Here is a 19,415-nt window from a genome sequence, read left to right on the forward strand (position 1 = left end):
CTTGGAGGGCTGGCCCAATACTTTTGGCAATATTGTGTATTTTGGCCAATATTGGGCCCAAGTGTACAGGGCTTGGACATTGTGTGAAACCTGGTAGATGAGAAAATCAGCTGCAGGGAGCCTATAGGCAATACTGATGACAAGATCTTGACCCTCTGCTTTCCTTTTTTGGTGCAACTTCCACATTACAGCACCTCTTTTAAAGCCAGAGGAACTCAACATCCAGCTACAGGCGACCCTACATCTGGTTGTTATCACTAATATAGCCTTGTAAGATCAAAAGTAATTTTTTTTTTTTTTTTTTTTTAGAACCAAACGATTAAAACAAAAATTAAGCTCCAGCTCTAGTAAGCCCTTTATTACCAATGTTGCAGGTTTGCGGGATAACCAATATATTATAATATAAATTCACATAGTCCAGTCTAAAACACCTCAATCACATCCAGGGTTCCCCATCCTATGTCCTCAGTCTCTCCACCCCAAAGTGATATTTCAGTTTTGGCCCGATGTTGAGGGGGAATTCGCCCAATGGCTTCTTATAACGAAATCGCCCTTCCAAAGTCCCCAGCAAATGTTAGTTGGTGCTCTTTGGACCATGGCAGTTGAGCAGAACAGGAGCTCAGATGCTGAAGTCTCAAGAGTCACCTAGGACATCAGAAAAGGATGACTTTGCCCTCCCACATCAATCCAAAACTGACATAGCAATTCTGTTTGAACTGATCCTTTCATTGCTACAAATCATTTTAGTGTCAGATTGTGTGATTACAATTCTAAACTACACATCTGGTGGAAGCAAGAAAAAAAGGCCATTCCCTAAAATGTCAGTTAACTGCAAGTACATGTCATCAGAGCACATCCATGTATGTCACACCATGGGGACAACCTATTCTTTAAAGTGCGTGGTACTTTAGAGTTTTATTTGATTTTTTTCTTTTTTTTTTTTTGTTATTTAAAACGCAGTTTCAGTGGTCATTGAGACAGGTGGAAAGAAAGGATTTTTTTTTTTTATTAGAAAACTGTTGATTTCAACATTGACTAAAAGGGAATAGACTTTAAAGGTGCAGTTTCGACTCTGCTAGCATGGCAGCAATATTGCATTATCAGAGGCTATGTCAGCAATAGATACTGACAGAAAAGCTAAAATTAGAAAAAAAAGAAAACAAAAAGAACCGGTAAAGTAGTTTGGGTATAACTTATTTTCCATTTGCTCGTTAGTACAAAAAGGGATCCCAGCTCAACACTAGGCAAAGGCATTAATTGGGTGGTAATGACTGCTCCTTGCAAAAAAGGTACATGTACCTTTTCATAGAACACACCAGAGCCTGACAAAGCCCTGCTTTCAACTAAGTTGCATCATGGTCAATGTGTACTGGCATGTTTCATACTGCAGTTACATTACTTTAAATCAGTGGCTTCCAAACTGCAGCCCTTTGCTTGCCCTTATCCAGCCATTGAGGCATTATTCCTGCTAATGACACCAACAGTGGGGTATAATTTCTGCCAATGTTACCAACAATGGGGCATAGTTCCTTCCATTGACAACAAAAATGGGGCACTATTCCTGACACCAACTATCTCTCCCCCTAAAACCAAAGATTGGTTTTCTTCCACTGGGCACAGTCTGGCCCCCTAAAATCTGAAGGACAGTAAACTGGCCCTTTCTTTAGAAAGTTTGGAGACCCCTGCTTTAAAGCAAACTTGCCATGACAGAAATATGAAGTCCCATTCTTCTGAAAATATTACTTACCTAGCTGTTAAGTTGAACTTCTCACTTTTGTACTTTCATTAACCTGGAGCAAGTATTTAGAAAAAGCATTCCAACTAGTCTCCTACTTTACAGATTTGTATTCATACTTTCAATTAGCATCTCTAAGTATTAAAAAGACCAAGACAATGAATCAGCATAAGGCTTCTTTCACATGGCCACTACTTGCGTGCCCCGTGCAGGGCTGTTTTGCCAGAACATCACCCTGGGTTCGTTTGAGGCCGTGCACACGCACGGATGGCACATTGAGACACAGCGGTTGTGTCTGTGCAGCTGCGTGTCCCAATAGACATCTATTACACTGCCGACAAGGGGATACATGCAACACCTGTCCCCGTGCTGGCAAAACACAGCCCTGAACGGGATATGCAAGTAATCTGCTGGGTGAACGAGGCTTAACAGCCAGGTAATTAGTATTTTCAGAAAGAGACCACAAGTGACAGTTCTAGAATTTTTCCAGTGACAATTTTACTTCAAAGGACAACTTCAATTTCTGTGAAATTTTCCTTTAAAGAATATCTAAATGCAAGAATACAAATGCAATCTATTGCAGCTGTCCTTAGCCTGAAAAATGAAAACTAAAGCATCTACCACATCTAAGAACATTTTTGGCAAGGACAGTATTGATATTTCAGAAATAGTGTTCTTGTCCCTTCCTGTCCACTGAACTGAAAAACAAAATCTTCCTTCCAAGTCTTCTTCTTTAAAGCCCAACTACAGGAACACAGCCCCACTGCAAGGGTTCACTGCTTGTTTATGTCTTGAGCAGGAGTCTCCAAACTTTCTAAACAAAGGGCCAGTTTACTGTTCCTCAGGCTTTAGGTGGGACAAACTGTGGCCAGTGGGAGTAAACAATGCCCCACCATCGGTTTACTTAGAAGGAATAGTGCCTCATTGTTGATATGAGTGGGAAGAATAATTCCCCACTGATGGTGTCATTGGGAGGAACGGTGCCCCATTATTGGTTTTAGTGCCTCGTTGTTGTTATGAGTGGGAGGAATAATGCACTATTGGTGTCATTGGGAGGAATAGTGTCCTAAGGGCCAAATAAAGGCAAGCAAAGGGCCACATCTGGCCCCTGGGCAAGAGTTTGGAGACCACTGGTCTAGAGGAACAATAAATGGAGATCTAGTTACCTGATCCTGCTTCTTCCAGCAGTGTGACTAGTCCCTACAGATTCTACAGCCCGCACTCTAGCAGGCTAGGGTCCTGATGTCATCAACACCAGAGTTGGGTTCATAATCCTGCTCTGGATGTGAGGACACTGAGGGACAGTCCACCGCCAGATCCTGGCATAGAACCATTTGCCAGGGGAACAGAGGATTAAGTAAAAAACAGTTTCTCCTCTGCCCTAGACAAACCAAGCTAATAACTCTTGCAGTGACCCACCTGCAAAGGGCAATTATTTATCTGCCCGGAGTTGGGCTTTAAGCTAATAATTCCATCCCTATGATGAAATGGAAAGGAAGACGTGCTTGTAACCCAAAGTGAAGATAGCAGCCTACAGAGTGACAACAATGGCTCCTCCATAGATACAGTGAAGTGTGTGAGAATAGTCACCATATGACAGGATGTGTGGTATTCCCAGGATTACCAGTGAAAAGGTTTGGGGAGTGGGGGAAAAAACAAAAACGAATGCAACTACCACCTCAAGGTAATCATAAGCTGCAATATATGAAATTTGTTTTTGAATTTTGGTATACTTTAAGTAGAGATTCCAGCTACCCCCTGCTTCAGTAACCTTCACGGTGGGGTCCAGACTATGTCTCTTCTGCTATAAAAACTTCTCTTTCTTGAGATCAACTTTTTCCTAATTGCACACTGATGCACAGGGTGGAGGAAAAAAAAAGAAAAACACATCCATGGTCAACTAATGAAGACAACTTCACGTCCAGAGGACAACTAGAAGTTAGCATCAGCAAAGAGAGGAAATGCGAACATTGCATTGCTGAAGAAGGGCACATTAAGAGATAAGTGTGCTATAAAGAGCAAGTATGCTTTGCTGTCATCTTCCTTTCCTCCTTTCAAGTCGACCTGGAACAAGAATATGCATATCACCTGTCAAAACAATTCATAGTGCAAATTCTTTTTGTCGCCAGCTCATTAAATAGTTAGGAAGGATAAGGGCCTGTGTCAATAGGAAAAGCCTGCTTTTAACATACATTTGAGATGCCGCCGAGATCATTCACAATTCATTTGTACAGCTGACCTCCTGCTGACTTTTATTTCACCTGATCCAAGCTGCCTTTGCATTTACATAGGCTTGTAGGGGAAGAGTGCCAGCACTGACGCTAACAAAAGCCCATTGACACAAATCCTGACAGACTAAGTCTCGGAAGCTGCACTTTCAAACACAAGACAATGGCAGTTCCCATATGTCTAACCTGAAAAGCTCATTTAGGCCGGATGTATTTTAGTTCAATAAACAAATGTAAGCAATAAAAAGGAAAGAGGGGCACAGCTACTCATGGACCTCTGCAGGAAAGTGGGATCCCATGTACCTGCACCACAGATGTAAACTGTTTATGCCAGGAAACCCCATCTAGTAGGTTCTCAAGGAAAAACCATTTTCAGTGATTACAGTCCTCAGCTCATAAAACGCAAGTACACCTAAATGTTAGGAGAAGAGCACCAGGTATTCATATTTGAAGTCTGAACTGCAATAAAAAATCCTGGCCATGGGATCCTACTTGAGAGAAGTGTTCAGGTAAAAAGTGGGCTTTAGCTTTGATTCAATGCACTTTTCCTGCCATTGAAGTCATGAAGCGCTTTGTAGCCTATACCAACCCTCACTAGGTGCTTCGTTTGAATGCCTATATATGCGACTAACGCTGGACACAGTGTGCAGCCTGAACCCTTACCAGAAAGTCAACTGTACTGAGCAGAACAGCTGTTAAAGACAGCACCACAGCCAAGCACAGAAAACAATGACTATAGTAGCACCTCCTCTAAAAACAAGTGTCTCTCAGCACTGCTGATTTCAGAGAAGAGATCCGGCTTCCTGCAGCCATTCAAAATAAAGATTAAAGCTAAACTGCAGACAGAAAAAAAAAAAAAATGATTATTGCGGCTCTGTAATCATTTAAGTTGTTCTAAAGGCAGAAGTTTCTTTTTAACTTAATTCATTCTATGCATTATTGTAAAAAAACAAAAAACAAAACCGTGTGTGTACAGCTGCCCCCAGCCCTACCTTATCCTTACCTGGGCCCCAGCTTGATCCAGCACTGTGCTCGAGAGCAGTGGCTCTCTCTGTCCTCACTGGCCAGAAAGCAGCAGCGGAAGCCATTAGCTACTGCTGCTGTCAATCACAGCCTGGGAGGAGGGGCAGGGCTGAGTCACACTCTGTCTATGAAAACACATAGCCGGGCTCAGGATTGAGCCTGCACAAGTGACCCCAGAGCAAGTGGCTTGCTATAGGAACACTGGTAAGGGGAGGAGCCAGGAGCGCCGACGGGGAACCCCAGAAGAGGATCGGGGCTGCTCTGTGCAAAACCATTGCAAATAGCAGGTAGTTATAACATGATTGTTATTTTACATTTTTCCCCCCTTTTTAATTAAATCATTAACTGTATTTTTTGTATTGCACCCAGTGTAGGCACCTAAATTTGACATTGGGATTAGTTTATTAACCCCTTGGCGCCTCCTGGCCCTTTAAGGGTTTCAGAAGCCAGGGCGGGGTTTTAGGGTCATGTGACCGCCATGATTCGTCGTCACATGATTGTGAAAGGTCCTGATCGAAAGAGGAGATTGGGACCTTTCCCTGAGTACCGGACGTGTGCTGGGAGCGCGTGCTCTCAGCACGTTTTTTTTTAATTGCACACAAATGTGCGTCCGCTCGGTGTCTAGGCCCAGACGCCGGGAGGCCGCACATTTGTGTGCGGTCAGCGTGAAGAGGTTAAAGGCAAATAGTCTGTACACTGCATGTGCAGTTCCTCTAGATTTGAGAAGAAGCTCTAAAATGAAGAGGAGCTTTGCCGATCTCTATCATCTAATCATGTGCAAGAAAAAAAATGCTGTTTTTTATTTTTCTTGCATGTGATTGGGTATTCTTTGCAATGTGAAGCTTTATCTCATATTTAGACACTATATTTGCCTTTAGTAAATCAACCCCAATGTATCAACCTTTTGCAATCCCCTACAGAGCAGCCCTCGAACTGGAAAAAGGAGGGGCAAGATGGGGAGCCAATTAAATGCAAATGAACCATGCCAATAGAAGGAGAGAGTAGAATGAGCAGAGAGAACCTATTTAGTCTCCTGCTACTCTCATTGTTCAGACAGCTGGCTTAGGTGGAGAAATGACACCGCTGTATTCCCTCAGTCTGAAACAGAGCAAGTGATGTCACCCACCTTTGTTGAGCTGTGTAAATCTCAGGACAGGATGTGCAGAAAGACAAATCCTTTAGCAGGCAAAACAGCTTCCATACATGTCACCTGTATATTTAGATGCTTGCCTGGAGTTCAGCAATAATGACCCAAGGGCTGTAAGTCACTGAACATTCCCATCTGTAAGCAGAAAGTTGAATTCTTCCTAAAGAACCTCTAAAATGCATAGCAGCTGTTACCAAATGTTAAATGTGCTGCGGATGTGTAACAAGAACAGAAACCCTATAGAACCAGCAACAGAAACTGCACTTTTAAAGCTGAAAAAATTGTCCTAAATGCACACCACTTTTACAAATTGGGAGCAAAAATATTACCAAAAGGCCAAAAAAAAGGAAGCTTGTGATTTAAGTTTTTTTTTCCAGATGGTTATAAAAAACAGGGAGGGACAGCTACACAAAATAAAATAAAAATTACACATCTTTGTTGAAATACATCAGACTAGATTCAGCCTATACAAAAAAATCCTCTAAAATAATTTTGGTAGTAAAATAATACATTATAGGGGTCCGTCCAATCATTCTCAGATTGGACGGCGCACCTTCTGGGGATGTAACATGAAGTGTGAAAGAGGGGGGGAAAAAAAAAATATTTAATGCTTTAAAGGAAATTGTCAGTCTCAGACATTAGTATACAGTAGGGAGAGAAAAGACCCTATTGGTTCCTTCTTTGCCTTCCCAGCGTAGCTTGAAATGAGTCCGTCTGGGGAGCTCACCATTCTTGGCGTTACGTTACTCGTTAACTCGTTTTAAGCCTGGGTAATCGCAGACAATGGGTTAGTGCCTGTATTTCCCCCTGCCACTCTGCGGTGCTACCTGTAGGGGCAGACCGATAACACGGCCGTGATAATTTATAGGTTATAATAATGCATTGTGATCGTGAGTCAGCCAACCCCACTGGGGTGACACGGCTCTACGCTACAGTCGTTTCCCGAAACATTGTCTGAATGCGCTCCATTTTCATGACCCCTTATTACACCCTGCATGGAACAAGGGCACGTCACGTAGTTGTAGCCTGGCCAGTACGATGTTCGCTCAGACCCGCGCTCAGGGCACCAATCCTATAAGGTTGGCACTGCTACTTCGAGCCTGCCACCAGCATTAATGGTGTTGTCCTGCGCTGGTCTTCTCTGCCAGGTGCCGTAGGAAACTGTCGTCGGGCTGTCCCCGGTGGTTCAGTGCCTCGCTCTTGAACAAAGCTGGCGGTGGAGGCAGGTGTGGGACTGGCGGTACTGCCAGGTGGTGAGCGTGGGAGTGCGGATGCAGATGCAAGTGGGAAAATGGATGAGGGATTGGCCGTGGAGGCAAGGAACTCAGAGCGTTGAGGTTCAGAGGTGGCGTGGGACTGCTTGGCGGGACGTGGGCTGATTGGAGGTTGGTGACAATTTGTGAAGGGTTAAGAGCAATCTGTAAGGCTGGTGGAACACCCACTGGACTAGTGACCCGGAAGCACTTCTCCTTGTGAGCCTTCAGCATGTTGGAGAAGCGGAAGCGCATGCCGCACACGTCACATGGGTAAGGCTTTTCTCCTGTATGGGTCCTACGGTGACGTTTCATGTTTGGGCGGCTGGTGAAGCTCTTGCCACAGATTTCACAGATAAAAGGTTTCTCTCCTGCGAAAAAAAAGAAGACAAAAGTTAAGCCCCAATGCACTGGCTTGTTTAGGTGTCTGCTACTTCAGACATTAACAGGGTAGTGGTGAGCATTAACAAGCCTGTTCCAATGACCAAATGGTTATGCACTGTCGTCTTGTAAATCTCCTAGCTACTGCATTAGCCTACGGGTTTTTGATGTACCTCTATGGAAAAAATCTGCTCAGAATGACTATGCAACATTTCTGTATCTTGCCACATACTGTATTCTCCTTAAAGTGGAGTTTCACTCATCCTGCCAAAAAATAAAAGTCAGCAGCTACAAAAACTGTAGCTGCTGACTTTTAAAAAAACAGCCACTTACCTGTCCCTCGGTCCCGCGGTGTGTCCCCTGCAGCCCTTTTCACTGGCCGTCCTGTATTTCAGGTGCCGGCATCTTCATTGTGGGCACCCGGCTGTGATAGCTTGCGGCTTCACAGCCGGGTATCCACTGAGCATGTGCGAGTAGCGCTGCGCTTCATGAATGGTCCTGTAGTCTTCTGGGACCTGTCGCGTGTCCCAAAAGACTACAGGGAGGGAAGACACCTTCCGTTTCCGATCACCTAGGCCAGTGGTGGGCAACCTTTTTTTTCAACTGAGCCAAATCTCGCCAAAACCACGATTGAAATTTATTTTGAGAGCCACATTTTTAAAACTGAAAATTCATCCCCCATATAGTAATTCATCCCCCATAGTAATTCATCCCCCATATAGTAATTCACCCCCCCCTATAGTAATTCATCCCCCATAGTAATTCATCCCCCATATAGTAATTCACCCCCCCTATAGTAATTCACCCCCCATAGCAATTCATCCCCCATATAGTAATTCATCCCCCATATAGTAATTCACCCCCCCCTATAGTAATTCATCCCCCATAGTAATTCATCCCCCCTATAGTAATTCATCCCCCCTATAGTAATTCATCCCCCCTATAGTAATTCATCCCCCATAGTAATTCATCCCCCATATAGTAATTCATCCCCCATATAGTAATTCATCCCCCATAGTAATTCATCCCCCATATAGTAATTCATCCCCCATATAGTAATTCATCCCCCATAGTAATTCATCCCCCATATAGCAATTCATCCCCCCTGTAGTAATTCATCCCCCATAGTAATTCATTCCCCATATAGTAATTCATCCCCCCTATAGTAATTCATTCCCCATATTGTGTCAATTCACTTACCTTTGCTCCGCGCGTTCCTCTCGCTGTGTTCCCGCACCGTTCTGGTCTTCAGGGCGGACTGTGAGAGGAGAGGAGTTCGTCACGCTGCCCCGCCTACATCCTGGCTGCCCCGCCTACATCCTGACAGCTGCAGAGCCCTGACTTTTGGGGCGGCCACCCGATAGAAGGGAGGGGAGCGGGCGCCCGGCACACAGAAGAGCTGCATTTAAGTTTGTAAAGAGCCGCATGTGGCTCGCGAGCCGCGGCTTGCCGACCACTGACCTAGGCGATCAGACCGGAAGTGGGAGTGGGTACCTGTCAAAATCAGGTACCCGCCCCCCAAAGGTGACAATCCTTAATGGGGAGCAGTCTTTAACCATTAGCCGCCCGGCCAATGGCCGTTTGGCGGCTTCAAATGTGCTGCTGTATTCCGGGTGCACGCCATTTGGCGTGCTCCCGCACATGCGCAGTTTGCGCTAATGCAGAGCGGCGCAGCAGTGCGATCTGTCACCGGTCGTGTACCTCGGACACGGCCGATGACAGATCTGAGTACCGGCCCCCGTTGCAGGTACCATGTGACCTGCTGTGACCAATCACAGCAGGTCACATGACAGTTGTATACAATGGATGGCTTCATTCATGATGCCATCCATTCTATACTAGTGCCTAGCTGTGAATGGTCACAGCTAATCACATGCACATGTCATGTGATTAGCTGTGACCAAATCACAGCTAAGCACAAAAAAAAAAAAAGCTGAATGAATCGATTTCATTCAGGTAAATGCTTGCTTATAGCAAAGTAATTCTTTGCTATAAGCAAATTGGGTAAAAAAAAAATACTGATCACTTCCCCAAAGTAGTACAATGTTACTATGGTAACATTGTACTACTTTGGTCATAGTAAAATATGAAAAAAAAATCTTAAAAAAAAATAAAAAAATGTAATAAAAAATTAAAAATAATAAAAAAATTTAAAAATTAAAAAAAAAATATATATATATATATTTTTTCATACTGTCACCAGTGTCCCTGTTCACCCGGTCAGTTATATGATGACGTTGTACTGCACTGGTGACAGTATGTAAAAAAAAAGAAATGGTGAAAATAGATTTTTTAATTTTTTTCATTTTCTGAAAAATTATGACAAAAAAAATACAACTTCAAAAAACTCGCCATGCCTCTTATGAAGTACGTCAGACTGTCTACTCTGCAAAAAGGGGTCATTTGGGGGATATCTGTACTGTTCTGACATTCTTGGACCTCAAGAAATTAGATTGGCCGCCAGTACTTCAGGATTGATCAATATTCAGATCTATACCATAGTTTGTGAACTCTATAACTTTCCTACAAACTAAATAATACATCCTAATTTGGGTTATTTTCACCAAAGACATGTAGCAGAACACATCTCGGCCTAAATTTATGAAGAACAATTATTTATTTGTAAACCTTTATAACAGAAACAAAGAAAAATGTGTTTTTTTGTCAAAATTTTTGGTCTTTTTTTGTTAATTTAGCAAAAAATAAAAACCTCGGCGGTGATTAAATACCACCAAAAGAAAGCTCTAGTTGTGTGAAGAAAATGATAAAATTTTAGTTTGGGTACAGTGTTGTATGACCGCGCAATTGTCATTCAAAGTGTGAGAGCGCTGAAACCTGAAAAATGGCCTGGGCAGGAAGGTGTAAAATTGCCCGGTATTGAAATGGTTAAAGCGGAACTTCCCCTTTTGGGTGGAGCTCCGCTTTAAGCTTCAAATTCAGCACTGTCATTTCTGTTTCCTGCTTCCCTTCTCTACCAGCATATATCACTTCTGACAAGTTTTCCTAACATCAAGAGCTAAAAAGGTGACAAGGGCGGGAGCTCCAACACACAGCCTGTGATTGACAGCCTCAGTCCTGTTCCTGTGTGAAGGGAACTGTGTTCCGTACCTCCAATCATCTCTTACTGAGCTCTACAGAGTAGCTTCAGCAGCTTTCTGAAATCTCAAAGGCTGTACAAGTTGTGCCCTTTAAACTGATTTAGAGGATATGGGCTGCAGATGAACAGGTTTTGTTTCATCCCTGTGTATCACCTGAGGCCAGTCACTTCACTGGGTATATGTAAGGGTTTACAACCATTTTAAAGTTCATTGCAGATGCATTTGACCTGCAGTTAAACTTCTTCTGATCCGCATTTGATCTGCTTCTGTTTTCCATGATCATAGACTGTATGGGAAGTAAAGCAGATATAATGCACACAAAAGTCTCATGATTTTTCTTGCTTGCTGTTGTCCAATCCTTCTGCAGGCAGCAGAATAACCTCACTGTACCCAAATTCTTGTGTCCTCCAATGGAAAAGAAAGAAAAAAAATGTACTTGTGACCTGTTCTGCACACTTCCTGAGGAACAAACGGGGACAGGACATGAGGGCAATATTGCCCAGTAGGGACACAAACTGTAAAAAAAAAACCCCATAGAAATTGTACTCTTTAATCCATCTAAAACTGAAAAGTTCCAACTGTGATTCTCAAAATTACAAATAGGTAATTCTGAGTTAATCCTTTAGACAAATAAAATGCAAAAAAACAACCTTTCATAACATGATGAATCATCATTCTCAGTAAGTATCTAATACTTTTGCTTATTCATCCTGTTCCCCTTGAGGGAACATTAGGGCCAAACAGCAACCTGCAGAAGGAACATTACTCAGGCTAAAAAGCCCCGAGCTTACTCATGTACACAAGTACATCGTGTGAAAAGGGAAATGGCTGACCAAAGGCAAAGAATCCCAAATGTCTATGTGCGGTTTAAGGTAAGTAACATTTCAGACATAATTAATGCAAAATTCAAGACCCAAACCAAGTTGATTAATCTGCTATTTATATTTTTATACTTTGAAAAAAAAACCCAGAAGTGCAGACTTAAAACAAATACTAATGCAAATTGACCCCAAAATAAGGCAGCCCATAGGGGATTCTCTTTGGTTTGTTCAACCAAGGGTTGACTTGATTCCCCCATTTACACATTCAATGTGGACAGAGGAAGCCACTTGCTGTGTCAATGTATTCTGACAGTGGGGAGACTTCCCTACCTTCAGAATACACTGATCAGCGCTGGCGGTGGTTGTACAGAAGTTGATCAGAAGAATCGACTTCTATAAAAGCAGACTGCCCATACATGGATTGAAATTTGTCTGGTCCCTGCTATACCGGCAAATTTCAATCTATGTATGGCCAGCTTAAGCTCATTTTAGTAGTCACAAGTGACATTAATAAGTATCCAGCAGCAACTTACTGCTCACACTATAGGATGCTTAGCCCCCTTTGTGATTACAATACATCTTTAGAATTCCAAATGTAAAATGTCACAACACAGACGAGCAAAATTTAGAGATGACCGACTGTGGGCAACTGAAGCTACCAGGAAGAGGAGCAAGAAGGAATAGTAAAATGATGACATTATATAAAAAAAAGGGTAGCAAAAGGCAATGTTTTCACTTTGGACTACGAGAAGAATAGTCTTCTTTAGCACATTAATATCAAGTTTTTTTAATTTGATTGTCAGATTTTTTTTTCGGATACAGTTCCACTTTAACACATACCATGGGCAGCACAGTGGCAAAATGGTTAGCACTTCCGCCTGGCAGCATTAGGGTTGTTGGTTCGTATCCCAACCACAGCACCACCTGCCTGGAGTTTGCATGTTCTCCCTGTGTCTGCGTGGGTTTCCTCCGGGTACTCCGGTTTCCTCCCACAATCCAAAGACATGCTGGCAGGTTAATTGGATCCTGTCTAAATTGGCCCTAGTATGTGTATGTATGAATGTGAGTTAGGGACCTTAGATTGTACGCCCCTTGAGGGTTAGGGATTGTTGTGAATGTACAATATATATATGTAAAGCGCTGCATAAAATTTACAGCACTATATAAGTACCTGAAATAAATAAATACCAAAGCTGCTAAACTCAGTCTCTCTAAGCTTCAAAAACTGTTTAAAGAGCATCGCTTCAGCCTCCGAACGCCTCTTTGGCATTCAACACTTCTGGAATCAGAAACAGACTTCATGAGGGTGGCCTGACATTCTCTAATGGACCCTGTGCTCACTGCCCGGCACCATAGAGCTGGATTGGCATTCACCATTGAACACCAGAATTGGCAGGTCCACCACTGGCACCCTGTGCTTTTCACAGATGAGAGCAGGTTCACCCTGAGCACATGTGACAGACATGAAAGGGTCTGGAGAAGCCGTGGAGAATGTTATACTGCCTGTAACATCGTTCAGCATGACCGTTTTGGTAGTGGGTCAGTGATGGTCTGGGGGGGCATATCCATGGAGGGATGTACAGACCTCTACATGCTAGACAATGGCACCCTGACTGCCATTAGGTATCGGGATGAAATCCTTGGACCCATTGTCAGACCCTACGCTGGAGCAGTGGGTCCTGGGTTCCTCACAATGCCCGGCCTCATGTGGGGAGAGTATGCAGGCAGTTTCTGGAGGATGAAGGAATTGATACCATTGAATGGCCCCCACGCTCGCCTGACCTAAATCCAATAGAACACCTCTGGGATATCATGTTTCATCCATCCAACACCGCCAGGTTGCACCTCAGACTGTCCAGGAGCTCAGTGATACCCTGGTCCAGATCTGGGAGGAAATACCCCAGGATACCATCCGTCATCTAATTAGGAGCATGCCCCCACGTTGTCAGGCATGCATACAAGCACGTGGGGGCCATATAAACCAAAATACAGTACCATTTTGAGTTGCTGAAATGAAATTTCAGCAAAATGGACGAGCCTGCTGCATAATTTTTTCACTTTGATTTTCCGGGTGTCTTTCAATTCAGTCCTCTGTAGGTTGACATTTCCATCAAACGATGGGGCATCCTTACATTGTAAACACTTTACCCAGTCCATATTAGTAGAGATAACCAGCATGATATTTTTCCCCATTGAGATCTAATGTGTTTTCAAAGTGTTCCATATATATATATGTGTGTGTATGTATTTTTTAATGTCATAGGCAGGCAGAGGAAAATCTCACCAGTGTGTGTTTTCATGTGTTCATCAAAGTACTGCTTCATGTTGAAGTCCTTTCCGCACCACTGACACATGAACTGCTTGTGACCGATATGGATGCTCATGTGTGAACGCAGCTGATACTTGTACTGGAAACGCTCATCACAGTTCTGGGGACAGAAATGCACAGAGAATGTTAAGTCAGTCATAATGTTCTGTTAAGATTGCTTCTCTTCTGTAACACACGGAGGAGCAGCAGGTTTAGGGGGACACTGGTGATATGTCACCTGGTGGTATCCCATCTTGGGGATTTCGGCTGTATGATCCCCCTGCCTGCCACAGCTCAAGTGCCCCCTTTGGAGACACTCTCTTCCTATTACAAAAAAGATGTTTCCATCTGTTTCAGTCTGAATATGAAAAACAAAATATCCAACCGGGAAAAATAAGTTGAATCATAAAAATCTGACTGTTCTAATGATTTCAGGCTAGCTATATATATATATATATATATATATATATATATATATATATATAGGATGAAGATTCTCCAAGTGAACAGAGTCACAATTTTTCTGTCAGCAAACCCAGGGCTATGGGTTCCCCCATCACCTAGCTAACTGGCTCAATGTTGTCACATGGGTGGGTCACCTGATCCGTGACTCCCAGAGGTGTGGTGCTAGGTATTTTCTTAGGCTTCCATGGGGTTAAGAGTAGCATGTCTATGATGCTGGGAATGTGGGGAGGGTAAAGCAAATATGTTCCTTTTCCCCGAATGAGCAATGTGCAGGTCTGATCTAAATCTCACCACACACAACAATCTGACTGTCCAATCGCCTATAGTTCTGACAATTATGCAGTACAACAGTCTGCCTAACTGATCGGAGAGTTTACATGGATCCTCCTATTACAAAGTATAGGTAAATCTAATGTTGATTGTACAAAGATTGTAAAATTTGACTAATGTGTATTGTCAAGCTCACATATACTGAGACAACACTGGCATTATAGTTCAAGGACACTGAAAACTGCCCTCTGGCACCTGTGTGCATATGTGACCAGCAAGCTTCTCAGGGACCCTTCAAATTTTCTATTTTTGCGCAATGGGTTCACATACCGTATAACGGTCACCAGATGACAGTTATTTTTCTATCGATGGTTATCAACAATGTAGCCAAGGTAAAAGAATCCTGTTCAGAGTTCATATTCATTCAGTGGTTGGGAATGTGTCTATTCCTTCAATGGTAACACAGCTACTACAAACAGAAAGGTGTCAGCTGACATCTCACCTCACATCTGAATGGCTTCTCCCCCGAGTGCTGCAAAGAGTGCACCTTCAGTGACATACTCCTCTTAAATGACTTCCCGCACGTCTCACAAGTGAAAGGCATATCCTTCGTGTGAGCTGTAGAACAAGCAATTACAGAAAAACAGTTACAGACTTGCAACATACGCCATTAATCGAGAAAGACTTTGTAAACTGTAAAACCAGTAACCGGGGCCACATATCTAACTAAAGCTGGCCATACATGGATCTGGACTACATGGATGTGGCTTCACCTCACTTCTGTGGATTGGGTAGTCCTCCCCTCTATGCTACTGTATTCTGACAGCGAGGACTCTCCTCTGTCCGAATACAGTGATCAGAGCTGCAGCCGACTGTAGTGCTGATCCAACAAAACGTTCCCAATAAGCCCATTCATTAGACTTCTCATGAACAGGATCGGCCATAGGTGGAATGACATTAGGTTGGTCCATGCTGAGCCAGCCAAATTTTGATTTATGTGGCCAGCTTAAAGTAAAAGTTCATCCAAAACCTACTCACAGCCACATTCTAAAACTAATCTATCTAGCCCTGTAAAGAAGAAATCGCTATACTTACCTTTTCTGAAGCTGATCTGGTCAGGTCTTCAGTGGAAGATGCGATGTGCAGGAGAGAGCGGACAATGGCTGGGAAATGCCTGGGAAGTGACGTGACCCATACACTTACTATGGGGCTTCCGTTGTCAGCTGCCTCTCCTGCACATTGCAGCCACCGCTGACAGCACAGTGTGGGAACGGACCGGCTGCAGAACAGGTATGAATAGTGATTTCTTCTTTACTAGATACATTAGTTTTAGGATGTGGCTGCGAGTAAGTTCAATATACATTTAGAGAAAAGCCATAAAAAAAAAAAAAAGTTTACTTTACTTTATGGAATATTAAATCATATACTTCATGCTGAGGGGAAAGCATATTTATGTTATTTCGAAGCCGAGAGCTTAGATCTGCAGTATCATCTCACACTAAGACGTTTAGTCCAATAATCTGATCTTTTAGGGAATACGAAAGGGAGCCGCACGCTATTGGATCCTTGAGGTGCTGAATACTATTGCGGGTCACTGTAGTGGCCTGCCTGGTGCCACCCTGTGATACAGACTGCTAAGAGGAGATTAAAGAGGAATTCCAAGCATGGTATTTAATACTCACATTGGTCCAGCTTGGACCAATGTAGCTATGTATATACCATACCTGGCCAATGCCCCTGGTAGCTGGAACTGACTAGACAATGCTACTCCAGGGTTCTCCACTAGCTTCTGGGTCCTGTGCTGAGCAGTTGACCAGCAACCTTCTGAACACAGAAAGTGGGTCGCTCAGCATGGGCACCATTCAGAGAATGCTTTGCATTTCCTGAATGAATGCAAAGCATTCTCTAACTGAATGAGGTGGAAGGGCAGGAGGGTGATGTCACTACTTTCAAAAATGCACTGCACTGGATCGCATGGTACTGCAGTACCATGCAATCTGGTGCAAGCAAATGAACTGCATTTGCAATCTGAGTTTTGGGGTGTTGTGAGGAATACATTGACATCCGCAGATTGTACACCCAGTGCACTTTGAATGCAGTGCCCCCACTCTGGTGTGAACGTGTCCTTAAAGTTTATATACGGCCTGAAGGGAAGCAGGCTTCATACGGCAGCACAGTGGCTAAATGGTTAGCACTTCCGCCTGGCAGTAATCGGGTCGTTGGCTCGAATCCCAACCACGGCACCACCTGCCTGGAGTTTGCATGTTCTCCCTGTGCCTGCGTGGGTTTCCTCCAGGTACTCCAGTTTCCTCTCACAATCCAAAGACATGCTGGGAGGTTAATTGGCTTCTGTCTAAATTGGCCCTAGTATGTCTATGTATGAATGTGAGTTAGGGACCTTAGATTGTACGCCCCTTGAGGGTTAGGGACTGATGTGGATGTACAACATATATGTAAAGCGCTGCATAAATTGATGGCGTTTTACAAGTACCTGAAATAAATACTAACCAATCAATATCTATAAAAAGCAGGCATCTAGATGGGGCATGGCTTTATTTCATAGACCCTGCATAGTGCCCTGGGAGCCACCCACAGCTGACCTCTCCCTGCTTTGATAAAAGGGGCATATCCTTAAAACTACACAGCAAGTGTAATGAGTCTTGAGGTGTACAAGACCATCACCACAAGCAATGATTTCTTTATTTTATTATGAGTGATGGTACTTCTAAAGCAATGTGCTGATTGTTTTCTGGATTTTCTGGGAAATACTTGGGTGTTGTTCTTTTAGTATACACCCAACTCTATGAAAACCCTCTGTGAAATATCTCCATCTAGTGGTTGAAAAGAAAAATGTAAGTACTGGATTTTTTCTTTAAAGCAGTTTCAAAAGGTTCATTTTTTTGTAAAAAATAACAAACATATCTATACTTACCTACTGTTTGCAGTGGTTTTGCACAGAGCAGCCTGGATCCTCCTCTTCTCGGGTCCCCCACAGGCTCTTCTGGCTCCTCCTGTCTGTCAGGTGCCCCCACAGCCAGCAGCTTGGTATCGGGGCACCTGCTGCTCCCTGTATCCATTTACACACAGAGCCGCAGATTGGCCCTGCCCACTCTATCATTGGCTGACTGGCTGTGATTCACAGCAGCAGGAGCCAATGGCTCCCACTTGCTGTCTCAGCCAATGAGGAGGCACAGACCCTGGGCAGCCAAGACAGTCATTCACATTGCTGAATCACGATGGGGCTGGAAGCACTGCTGCACACAGGTGATTTTTTACCTTCATGCATAGAATGCATGAAGGTAAAAGACCGTCAGCCGTTACAACCACTTTAAGGGTATGTAAACCCAAACAACTTCTCCGATTCCTTTTGCTCTGGTAAATATACAATTAAAAACTTTTCGTTATATCCGTTTGACATGTTGAAAAAATACACATTGATCTTGCTGGACACCTTGTTGGCCTGTGCTCTGCTCTTATCAATTATGTTGTTCCCCTGAGAACCAAGCTCCTCTGAGTTATAGACAACTGAAGTAGTCCTTGTAAAGATCTCGGATAAAAGTAAATCTATTGCAAACCACTTCCCCTAGCAGTTTAAAAGTAGCTTTAAGTGGATGTATATTCATGCCAGCTGCATAACTACAAATCTTCATTTCCATGCACCTATTTACCCCCGGGGTTTATGGGCAAACCCAAAGTGTGCCGGATTGGAGGAGCGGGGCCTAAGGAAAGTCATATTTACAAAGCAGGTCCGCCATTGTATTATGATTGGTGTAACGTGGACTCTGCTCAGCCCTTATTTGTGGTGGAAGACCACAGGGCAAACCTGGCCTGCACATCAATTTCCTTTTCTCAAACTGCCTTTGATTATAAAATGCTTTGCTGCTCAGGTTTTATTTTTTATTATTATTATTATACAGTATTTATAAAGCGCCGATAGTTCGCTCAGCGCTGTACATTACAAAGGGGGACAGAACATGTGACAGAACAATACCAATACAATGCAAAACATGAGGGGATTGAGGGCCCTGCTCTTTCGAGCTTACAATCTAGGAGGGAGGGGATGGTGGCACAGGAGGAGAAAGCTGTGGGGGATGGAGTGGTAGGAAGAGTGGAGGAGGTCGGCAAGTTAGCAGGGGGTGGGGTAGGCTTCCCTGAAGAGATGGGTTTTCAGGGTGTGCCTAAAGGAGCGGAGAGTAGGTGATAATCTGATGGGTTGGGGCAGGGAGTTCCAGAGGATGGGTGACACCCTGGAGAAGTCCTGGAGGCGGGCATGGGAGGAGGAGACCAGGGAACTAAAAATGCAAGTGTGGGCTGGTGGACTCTGCAAAGCAGCTTTACCACACAATGGATGCTTGAATGGGTGAAAGAAGGTCTGCTTCTGTTGTTTCCATATTTACCTTTATAGTTGAACTCCAGCAAAAAACTAATTTTAGATCCCTAAATGCCATACTTATATATCCAAGTTTATTATTTTTGCAAGCAACTTCTGTGTGCACTTGTGAAAAAGCCCTCTGTCTCCTCAAAAAACTCTAGTCATGGTAGACTATAGGAGAAAACACTAGAAGTTTTGCATCCTTAGCCATGTTCTCCCCATTCTTCCTGCTGATTAAATAATGAAGGAGCAGCATAATAATGAGCTCATTCCTGTCCTCTCCCTTCCTGCAAACATGTTTAGTTAACCACCTC

The 19,415-nt window shown here is 43.5% G+C and overlaps 1 protein-coding gene across 1 annotated transcript in view; it reads right to left on the minus strand.

Annotated features, from left to right (window-relative positions):
* Nucleotides 1-343: 343 nt before the first annotated feature.
* The window catches only part of ZNF652 (zinc finger protein 652), a 75,508-nt gene continuing 56,436 nt past the window's right edge, over nucleotides 344-19,415 (minus strand). Inside the window, exons 4-6 of the mRNA XM_089674487.1 lie at nucleotides 15,232-15,347; nucleotides 13,971-14,115; nucleotides 344-7,757 (exon numbers count right to left, since the gene is read on the minus strand). Coding sequence (XP_089530613.1) covers nucleotides 7,246-7,757; nucleotides 13,971-14,115; nucleotides 15,232-15,347 — 773 coding nt within the window. The 3' untranslated portion in view covers nucleotides 344-7,245. The remainder of the gene's footprint in view (nucleotides 7,758-13,970; nucleotides 14,116-15,231; nucleotides 15,348-19,415) is intronic.

This window comes from Staurois parvus, unplaced genomic scaffold (genome assembly GCF_062004578.1).
Source record: "Staurois parvus isolate SC_StPar_1 unplaced genomic scaffold, SC_StPar_1.0 ptg000151l, whole genome shotgun sequence".
Classification (NCBI taxonomy): Eukaryota; Metazoa; Chordata; class Amphibia; order Anura; family Ranidae; genus Staurois; species Staurois parvus.